The sequence below is a fragment of the Pinus tabuliformis genome, chromosome 8, assembly GCF_031772625.1.
Source record: "Pinus tabuliformis cultivar Carrire ecotype Pingquan chromosome 8, CPIR1, whole genome shotgun sequence".
Lineage (NCBI taxonomy): Eukaryota > Viridiplantae > Streptophyta > Pinopsida > Pinales > Pinaceae > Pinus > Pinus tabuliformis.
Window position 1 is genome coordinate 1,677,495,093 of NC_142294.1, and position 10,799 is coordinate 1,677,505,891.

A 10,799-nucleotide genomic window follows, 5' to 3' on the forward strand; every position below is an offset into this window, starting at 1 on the left:
TCTCTTCAGATTGAGAATCACCATGTACCATTTAACTATTTTTCAAATTTTTATTCTTTTAAAGCAACGTCAGCATCAAAGCACCTGACTATGCTCATGTCCTTCTCCTTCTTGCTTAGTGAAGATCCACCTCCACCTTGGTTTTGCTTGCCCTTTCCCTTGCCCTTCTTCACTTGCCTAACAAGACCAAGATCCACATCATCTCCTCCCTTGCAGTGTCCACTGATGATAGAACTTTCCAAAGCTCTTTTTGGGTAAAGCCATCTCACAATCAATTCCAATATGGAGCTGCTGCCTCGCAAGGATCCTCTCCACAAAGGTGGTCCATTGCTTAGCACGTCCCTTCAAAGCTACTTTTACAAGCTCCCAATCTACCACAACTTCTCCCACAGTTGATAGCTCATCATGAGCCTGTTGAATCCTGGTGAGATATGAGATCACAGTCTTAGATCTGTTTATGCGAATACTGTTGAGCTTCCCTCGCAGCACCATCTTCCTGTTCTTGTTAGTACTCTGGTATAGACCGGTCAAGGCCATCCACATCTTGTATTCAATATCCTTCCCTATTATGTGAGGGTTCACGTGATCCTTCACATCGTTCAAAATAGTTCCCATTTCTTTCACATCCTTCAGCTCATGATCGACTGCTTGTGTAGGGTCTATGGGAACCTGGATATGTGTTCTTGCAAATTCCCACAAGCCATTCACCTTTATAACAATGGAGATTTGTTCTTTCAATGGACTGAACTTACTGCCCCCTTCTAACTTTTGTCTTTATACCTCAAACCTGATTATGGCTTACTAAACAAATTGACTTGGCCACAAAAAACAGTAAATAATTTTAAATCTGCTGTCCAAAAAATCTTTTACTGTCAAATCTGTGATCTCTCTCCTGTTAGAGTTTTAGAGCTCTGATACCATGTTAAATTAAACTCTTATCAGCCCTGGTTTAATTTCACTCAGCAATTTAACAATACCCGGATGAATGCTTTACTAAATAAATTTCAGAACTGCTGAAAACTGAATACGCTGATAATTAACAGGAAAATTTGCAGCATAAATAAGTGAAAAATCAATGGCAGGTCAGCAGAAAAGTTCACCCACAAAACCCTTCTAAATTTTTTAATTAACTTAGAAAATATGGGTCAGACTCACAGAGAAATACACAGGAAATTATAGCTGATAAGAACTGTAACTCGACTTTTAATGGGGAAATTCAGCCTGAGAAAACCCCACTCCCTAAGAAATTTGACGTCTAGATTTCCTCCCAAAATCTCCTTGGTGTCCTCTTAAATCTCCTTGGTCAAGTCGAGCCTTCTCACTTAGGCAGATCACTTGCTCAAACGCTCAACAATGAATGTGTCTTAGCCTCTTCCCTTATGCTCAATTTATAACTTCATCAAGCCTAGATCAACGGCTGAAATTAAATTGCCGAGTTACTAAAGATAAGTCACTTAAATTAACTTACTTTTCTTAGGTCTTCTTTTCCTAAACATAAGAAGTTATAAATAGCTTGCATGTCATGCATGTCTCATGCAGCCTTCATGCCTATCTTGCATGTCGCATGCAACCCTCATGCACAACATGCATGTCGCATGCCAGCTCCTAAAGAGGCAAAACGAGATTTTCCTAGCTAAAACACCAAGCTAGAAGACCTTCCGCAGCTACAGAATTTAACATTTTTTTGAATGCATAATCTGAGGTCTGTGTTAATGATCAATTATTCAAAAATAATTGTGCTTGGACATTCCATCATGCAAAGATTTCATTTGGCTTTCTATTCATGTTTTATTGTAGCAGATGTGCTAGGGTATTTTATTGTAGCAGATTTGCTAGGGTACTGTCTTGAAGTTGTTGAGAAATCAATGCTTATAGGAATTAGGGTTTGATTCCTCTTTCTTGATAATTACTTATGAATTATGTTAGCTTCTTTTACTTTTTTATTAGTTTATCTTTCATCAAGCAATTACCAAATTATAGGTATATGAAGACCACAAGAACAAGGGACACAAGATGTAGGCAATCAGCAAGGCAAAACCCCTTCAAGGGGAAAACCCAGTCCAACTCTTCCACTAGTAGATTCAAATCAAGATGAGACAATCCAAGACCTCATAGACCTAGACAAAGACCTCCTCCAACCACCAGGTCAGCCCTTCCTTCCATTAGATGATCCCTGTCAAAGTCTCCAAGTGACAGCTTCCCAATAGCAGCTACAATTTAGAATTTCGGCCCCCTAGCAACAGATTTTTGGCCCCCAGCTTCAAAATTTCAGACCTGCAGTAGATTCAAAATTTTGGCTTTAGGAACTGCCCAGAAACTTTGCACGTGTGAGATATAGATAGCCCAAGAACTTGTTTTAGGTCTTCCCAGCTTCTATTGGCCTTCTCCCACTACTTTGTGCTCTTTTACTGCTTCTCTTCGTTGTAGATCGAACTTGATGAGTGAGTGTTCCAAATAGATCAAACTGCCTCTCTATATATAGCCTTTCTGCTGGGTTGAATTGCCCTAATGTAGGCTGATTTCACGAGGACAGGGCCGACTTGGTTTGGAGATGACAGATACCCTTTTTGACTCAAAAATAATTCTTTTTACATGATACAAAAGCCCAAGAAGGGTCTAATAAAAATGACAACGACTTTATTGACTCAAGAGTCAAGACGAAACCTAGAAGCTTTCAATGGAGGCCTTGACCTAAAAAACATTGACTCAAGCATGAAATTAAAGAAAATTTCTTTTGACAAGTACAATTATGAAGACTGACACTAGTTACATTCTTCAACAGAAGTTGCCTGAGTGAAGTTTCATTCTTCAACAGAAGTTACATTCTTCCCAGGGGAGAGTAGTTGTTAAACTTTATTTTGTTTTTCTAATGTTCAAATTTCATTAACAAGATATCTCCTTCATATGGAAAAGACGATGTCAAGCAATCTATCATGAGATAGCTAATCCATTCAGCACAGGAGACGTGTTAAGTTTTAAGTTGGAATTGCCCATGTCATGCAGATTTTAGCAAGGGATTGGCATTTCTAGAAAAGATGTAAATTCTCTTGAGATCAAAGAGCGGACATGCTAACTTTCCCATCAATATTTAGAAAAGGGCAAGCTTTGTGACTTCTGTTTGGCTTAATGATGTAGAAGTCTTGATGTACATTTTTATTATTTAGTACTGAAGTATAAGATGTGTTCCTTATCAGATCCCCCAAAAAGGACACAGGATCAATTTTTTTTGATGTTATTCCTTTTACAGTTTCAGGTTGTATGCAAATGAATATCTGTAATGGGAGTCTTTTATAGCAGTACTAGGGGAAGGAATACTGTATTTTTTATGCATTTCTTTGGTAAGGCTTTTTCTTTCGTGAATGAATATCTGACTTGATATGGGTAGAGGAAGGTGGATTTGATTTGTTTAATTCTGATTTTTTGTTTACTTTTACGGTACATATAATTGAATATAAATGAAGTGGAAATCTGCTGTGGCAGGGGCAGGGCAGGGGAGATTATAATTTTTTGTGATGCGCAGACAGGTGGTGCAAAAGCCTGAATCACTGCTCACAAGAGCAGTGAACATGGTCTTTGCATTTGTTCGCCTTGCAGAGTTTGAAATTCTTTTTGTACTCTTCATACTGATTGTGTACATTGTTTTCAAGGACATTGTAAGTGCCGCAAGCTCTTCTGCTCTGTCCCTTATCATATATTTTTTAATACAAATAAAATATCATTCTCCAGGTTAGATTGTTGGTTCTTTCTATGCCCTGCAATTTCCAAGTATTTACATCGTTTTTCTTGTTCTTCTCAACATAATTTTGCAATCAGTGATTTTAATCTATGTGGAGTCTTCTGTCTGTACTGTATATGAATTAGGCGCATTTCACACTTGCCGATTAATCGGGCTAAACTACGTGGTAAAACTTTCAGCAAAAAAACTATGCGCAAGAATTAGAAATTCCCAACTTTTCAAGTGGATACTCCACCCATCACCGGGGACAGATAAAGCCAAAAATAAATAAGAAAAATTAGTGCTGTGGTTAAGGGTAAAAAGGATTATCGACAGCTTGACAGCCTGGTATTTCCACGAGTTTCTGATTTTGCACTAATATCTCTTAAAATTTGTTTGATCAGTTAGGAAAAGTTTGAATAAAAATAAACTGAATTTTGAAATACTGTGGCGGATGTTATGTCATGGTTAAAGTGAGTTTGTGGATTTTACTACATGCCAGAATGACATATTGGATTAATTGAAGAGTACTGAACGGTGTAAAACAGCCATTATAGTTGTAATATTTTGTCTGAGCATACGACTTCATTAAGTCAGTAAGTTTTGAGAATCTCACTTCAGGGTTAAGATTTTTCTATAAATGTCTTATGTCTTAACCCACAAGTATCTTGTTGAATTTGGAAACCAAATGTAAATTTAAAAATTGCAGTTATTATTTATATTCATAGAAGGTGCTTCGTTACTTGTCTGTGGGAGCTATCCACATTCCATCTAAGATGGAGCCAATTAATCCAGAGCTCTATCTGCTGCCTGAATTTTATGCACTTGATAATGATCCACTTCCACAAATATGACATGAGAATCTGAAATACTGGATGCTCCGTACACAAAATTTTGTAAACCCTCCTGTAATGTACTAGAGGTAGGTTTCATGTGGTCGATCCACAGAAATAATTTTATATGCTTACTGTTAAAAAAGAATATCCATACCCTTGCACTGTACATAAAATATCTTGGTATCCTTAAACTGGAATAGATGGTTAATTACAAGTAAAAACTACAGTTAGATCATTTGATGGTTATTCTAGTTAGGACTACACAACTTGTCTTACCATTGGAAAAAATAGAGGGTTAATTACAAGTAAAAATTACAATTAGATGATTTGATGGTTATTCTACTTAGGACTCGCAACTTGTCTTACCATTGGAAAAAATAGAGGGTTAATTACAAGTAAAAATTACAATTAGATCATTTGATGGTTATTCTACTTAGGACTACACAACTTGTCTTACCATTGGAAAAATGAAAACCTTTTATTCTTTCTCCCTAAGGTGATAGAGGGTAGATTCTCCTTGCTATATCTGTCTCCAGTATTAAGGCCTATGTGTGGCTGTTGCTGTTAAGGAACTGACTTCACATAATTAAAATTATTAGTCACGAGATTGGCTCAGCCTTTTCTGTATGCAAAATTACATTCAGATTAGACACACACCAATAGCTATTCCGGATTCCGTAACTAGAATGCTTGAATGGGTTATCTTCTCTTCTTTTCTTGAGTAGTGCCACGTGAGCGAGTCATGAGGCATAATTACCAGAGATTCTTGATGCCCGATTGTCTGCAAGTTACCAATTCATCAATAATTACTATTCCAGTTTACAATACAATCTGGAAATTTTCAAACACCACTATGGTTAGAAAGCATTGATGCTAATTATATCTATGATTGTTATCCTTGAGCTTTTGATTTAGCTCTTTCAGCATGATTACTTAAAATGCAGTTATTAGGTTTGGGACAGTTGGAAGTATTCTGTGAAGAATATTTTATATTGTTATTGATATTAAGATGGAGATCATCTCAATTCACGATATAGTGGAGCATTTATATTTTGTGTCGAGGAAGTTAATTTGTACATTTTGCAGACATCCAGGCCCGAGTACAATCAAATTCTTGTCAAAGGTCGGCCTGCTTTTCCACGTTAGAGGATGTATGTAAGCGTCTTTCTGTCAGGCTTTCCGTCTATTATTTACAACATCAGGTGAGATTACTTGCAATAAATTCCGTGACATGTTGAAGTTGGCTTCTTGATATGGTGAGCTATGAGGTTTCTGTGATCCATATCAAGTTTATGAGAAAAAGTTTTTTGGCATAAATTACATAATAATACATTTGCGGATGCATTTCGAACCAACGAGTGTGATATAGAACCTGATATTTTGTCTTATTTGTGAATTTTATAATATTTGTTGCCTTGAAATATGTTCAGCTTTGAGCAGATGGTTTAACAAACTCCTTTTATACAGAGAATGCTGAAGTATATCTCTCTGGGGATTTTCTTTAGGTTCTATTTTGAGAATGGAACCTTTGGCATTTTGTCCATTTTACAGGACAAATCCCTTTCAGATATGGGGAAGAGATGCATATACAAGGCATCGAGTCATACTGGGCTACACTTTTATGTTAATGATGTTAGGATTCAAGCTACATAGAAAAATTGTGTTTTAAATTAATTTCAATAAAAACTTGAATATGTGCATTTTCTACAAGAAGAACTATTTTGAGGATTGTGTTTCTCATTAAGATGTCAGTGGCTATCAACCTGGTGATTGAATATGTTAGAAGTTAGAACTTTGCTTCCTAGATGTATTTATTTTAGTACAACTTGGCTTGCTGCCATATTAGAATTAAAAAAATTAAAGTGATTCCATTAAATATTAGTAGATGGAGGCATCTAATCTTGTGTTTAAGAATTGTGGAAAATATTGCAACATAATCAGGGTCATTTTCTCTTATTGGATGTAGCTGTTGTCTTATATGTTACAAACACATTACGAATATGGATGATGATGATGAGTATTTGAATTTCAACGATGTGCTTAAATGACTATATTTAATGTGTAAAGAGTCAGCTTCCTTGTTGAAAGAATATGGAATGATTATTGAAAAGTAATTGGTATCTTGATGAGAACATTACATAATAATAAATACGAAGATTAGTATTTTCTAAGACTCAAATCAAGTTCAAAACCTTATTTCTGGGAATTACCCATTTTGCAAGAGATATGTTATAACAATGAATGATTATATACCCAATATAATGACCACTAATAGTATTCATGAGATCACCTAGATCCGAGATGGATGTTGAACAATCTTACTTTATAGTTGGTATCCATTGTTTATACAAATAAATGAAAGTGTTTTTTTATTCTTCTCTAATGAATCATGATGAATATGCTTATAGTTTATTATTGTTCTTTCTCTGATAAGTATTGAGATGATTTTCATGTTAATGGTGATTCATGATGTGATGGTATGTGGTAAATGGATATAGTTATGATGAGAGGTTAATGATGCATATGTGGTGCTTATTTATTTATTTGTTATGATAATGATGTCGTATGCTCATGATGGATATGATATGCATAGGGATCATGATGTTATGGTATGAGGTATATTGACATGTGGTTGCATGTTGAGATGTGGTCACTGACAAGGACTCCACAAATGGGTTGAGAGGGTCGGGTTTATTTGATGATTTTGTGGGAGCCCATACTTGCAAGGGAGAATATGTAACACCATATTGGCTGGGGATAGACTCAATCAACACTACATATGCCATTGGTTCCTTTTCTTGTATAACTCTAGATGGATAACTCTTGAGGGGCTATGGGACCATCTTCAGGAGGTTGAGTGCCTGATATTGGATTGGGATGCTGAATTCTGGTGGGGGTGTTAGGATTTCGATGCTTGGGGTTATGCACTTTAGTGAGTGTGGAGGGAGTGGGCCAACCTTGTGCCCAGAGTCATTGAGTACTAGGACCAGATGCTTGCCTTGGGGTAGATGAGCTCTGAGCTTGGACGCAAGCCTTGGGCTATGGTACAGACCGATGAGACTTTAAGCCTAGCTTAGAAAGTTGGGAAAAAAGACAGATTCTTTGGGATTTCTCCGATGATGTGAAATTTTTTGATGACTGCTGGTTATACTAATTTAGCAGAGGGTGTAGGGCAAACGTGAAGTAATAAAAAACTAAATAAAATAAGATAAAAAGTTAAATGATTCAACTTAACTTCGGGACGATGTTTCTTAAAGAGCAAGAATATGCAATACCCCATAATAATAATAATAATAATAATATAATATAATATAATATTAATATATACGTAAATATTTAATAAACAATAAAGAAAAGATAATAATAGTAAATAAATAATAAATAATAAATAATAAAGAAAATATAATAATAGCAAATAAATAATAAGTAATGTGTTGAGAAACCAATGCTAGTAAACTTAGGGTTAGATTTTTTTCTTGATAATTACTTGTGAATTATGTAGGCTTCTTTTACTTATTTGTTATATTATGAGTCATCAAACAATTACCAAATTATGTGTGCATGAAGATCACAAAAACACAAGACAAGATGTAGGCACTCTGCTAGGGAAAAACACCTATCTAGGGAAAGTCCAGTTAAAATCTCTTCTTTCAATAGTTTTTCTTGACTCTTCAACCTAGACAAAGTCCTTCTCCACACCAAGTCAACCTTTCCTTCTTCGATCCAACCTTCGATCTAGTAGCAACAACACTTCGACTCCAGCGATTTCGACTTGGCAGCTTCAAGCGTCAACATCAACAACTTCGACTTTGACAAGGAGATTTCGATCTCCTAAATTAGTCCACACAAGAGAGAGAGAGAGATCCCGAAGCTTCGATTTTGTCTGTACCTTCCTTCTTGACCAAACTCGTACTCCTTTTAGCCTCCTTCACCTTCGCACTTCCTAGCTTTCAGCTTCAGATATCGAACTATGTGTGAGAGAGTGAGATACTCCAAATGAATTCGAATTGCCTTTTATATATAGCCTTCCAATGAGGTCGAATCACCTTTCTTGAGGTCGACTTGATCTTCTTGAGGTCGACTTGGTGTGGAGGTTACATAATTCATTTTTGACTCACAATAATTCTTTTTACATTATTCGAAACCCTAAGAAGGGTCTCATAAAATATACAATGAATTTGATGACTCCTTATTAATCTCACGAGTCCACAATGGGGAGTTTGACTAATAATGATTATCCAAGCATGAAACCCATGCTTTAATAATTCATTGCAACAATAATAATTTTTTTTTTGACAAATACATTTTATGAAGATTGAATCCAGTTACATTTTTTTAAAACTCCTTAACTAGGGAGGTATTCATAAGGAAGATCTCAAACTATATGAACGATGAAGAGTTTAGGGACCGCAATGCCATGGATTATATTCTTGACCAGGACAATCTATCCAAAGTCTCTCAACAGTTTATGCAACGCAATGCCACATACTAGATTCCTGACCAGGGCAATCTATTTGAGTGAAACTAAAATGGACTACATCTTTCAACTTCTCTAGGTGCCATAAGACTTACTAACTTTCAACCCAAGGATCTGGGTGCGTATCCGAGGTCAGAGCTCCATGACCAATGCCACACTCCCTACTTCGGGAACTAGACATCAACGCAAAACGTTGACCAAATGTCCTCCCAGGCAACGTGTCTCGCACACAAAGCCTCAACTTTCCTCATTATTACAATCGGTAACAAATCCTCCCCGATCAAACAGACCAGTAACAACAAATCTCTCCCAATTAAATTGATACTAAGCATGTAAAACATGCCATCAAACCTTTGAGAGATTTACCTGTACAAACACAACCCCAATTAGTTGCAAACTTTCAAATGGACATAAGTAAACACAAACCTCCGAGGTATTCCAGACAATTGATGTTGCTTCTGAATCATAGTAGGACTTTCAAACGAATCTTGACAGAAGATTCCTTAATCATACATCTTCCTTTCCTACTTCACATGCATCAACATATTCTGCAAACAAATTTGACTTTTTTAATCTTAGCAGCCCCTCAAAATACATTCTCCAATTTTCTCTTTTAGGGTGTCCATTATGACTATAGTATGCCCTCCCTCCCAACTCAAGATTTGTTTAAATGAAGACAAGAGTGATGTATCATTCTCTCACTTATGGCCTTCACTAAGCCTTATGATTGTTAGTCCTGGTCTAGTGCATGACACATGAAGTAGAGAACCATATCCATCACTCCCTCTTAACCAGGGAGGATCTAATCATTCATATACAAGGGTTATACCCAAGCTCCTAGGAAGACAACTTCTTTTCTACATCGGAGAATTGTTCATGGCTTCCATCTTTCTCATCAGAGTTATCATGACCATCATCATTCATGTAAATTTCTTCATCATGCTTATCATATCAACTTTACTTACATACACCTTCACCATCTTGAAGATTATGCACTTGCACAACTTAGATAGTAAGTACAACCAATCTATAAGTTAACCTCATCAAAATCATACAATAATGGAAGCATTAGACTCTATATACATAATTAGCAAGAGACTTTACTTCTATACTTCAACTGCTTTCCTAGGTTTTGTTACAAACCCTAAATCACATAAGCAATTCAAGATATCAATCTCATTATATCTAGGGATTCAATATTTCTTTCAGATATATGACAAACTCTTTTATAACATATAGAAAACCCTGAAGACCAGTGTAACAATGCATCTAACAACTTTTAGAATTCATATGTTAGACTTCCTACTAGGATTTCATACAAACCCTAGATTTCATACATGAGATTCAACAATAAAAACCAATCACACCGCAATCAACAACATGACTAGCTTCTACTAGGGTTTGATGTAAACCGTAGATTTTCATTTACTAATTTTGAACAATCAAACTGATCACAATACAATTTCAGGGTTTTATAAGCTTTTCGTAAATCTAAGATTTGTCAAATCATATACTAGAGAATCTAACTTCTACTAGATTTAGTTACAAAACCCTAAAATTCACAAACCAATATCACCCTAGAATATCAAACTTCGACTAGGGCTTAGTTCCAAACCCTAGGACTCATGACCAACAACAATTAGGTCAACTCATACATCAAGGATTCCATCATCATATACAAGCATATCATAACACGTGTTAGTCAAACCCAAAGATACACATATCAATAAAAGTTAAACATATAACAAACTTGATCAGAATAGGGTTCGAT

General features: G+C 35.9%; 1 protein-coding gene across 4 annotated transcripts in view; it reads left to right on the forward strand.

Moving 5' to 3' along the window:
* The window catches only part of LOC149242650 (GRIP/coiled-coil protein), a 42,315-nt gene extending 35,803 nt beyond the window's left edge, over window positions 1-6,512 (forward strand). For 2 of the 4 annotated variants that reach the window (XM_089374290.1, XM_089374291.1), the window contains exons 2-4: window positions 3,481-3,653; window positions 5,638-5,753; window positions 6,019-6,512. In XM_089374290.1, the coding sequence (XP_089230416.1) occupies window positions 3,513-3,653; window positions 5,638-5,697 (201 nt within the window). In that variant the 5' untranslated portion in view covers window positions 3,481-3,512 and the 3' untranslated portion in view covers window positions 5,698-5,753; window positions 6,019-6,512. Of the gene's footprint in view, window positions 1-3,266; window positions 3,339-3,480; window positions 3,654-5,637; window positions 5,754-6,018 lie in introns of those variants that run through there. The other 2 variants (XM_089374292.1, XM_089374293.1) reach the window with 2 other exon arrangements.
* Window positions 6,513-10,799: the final 4,287 nt, after the last annotated feature.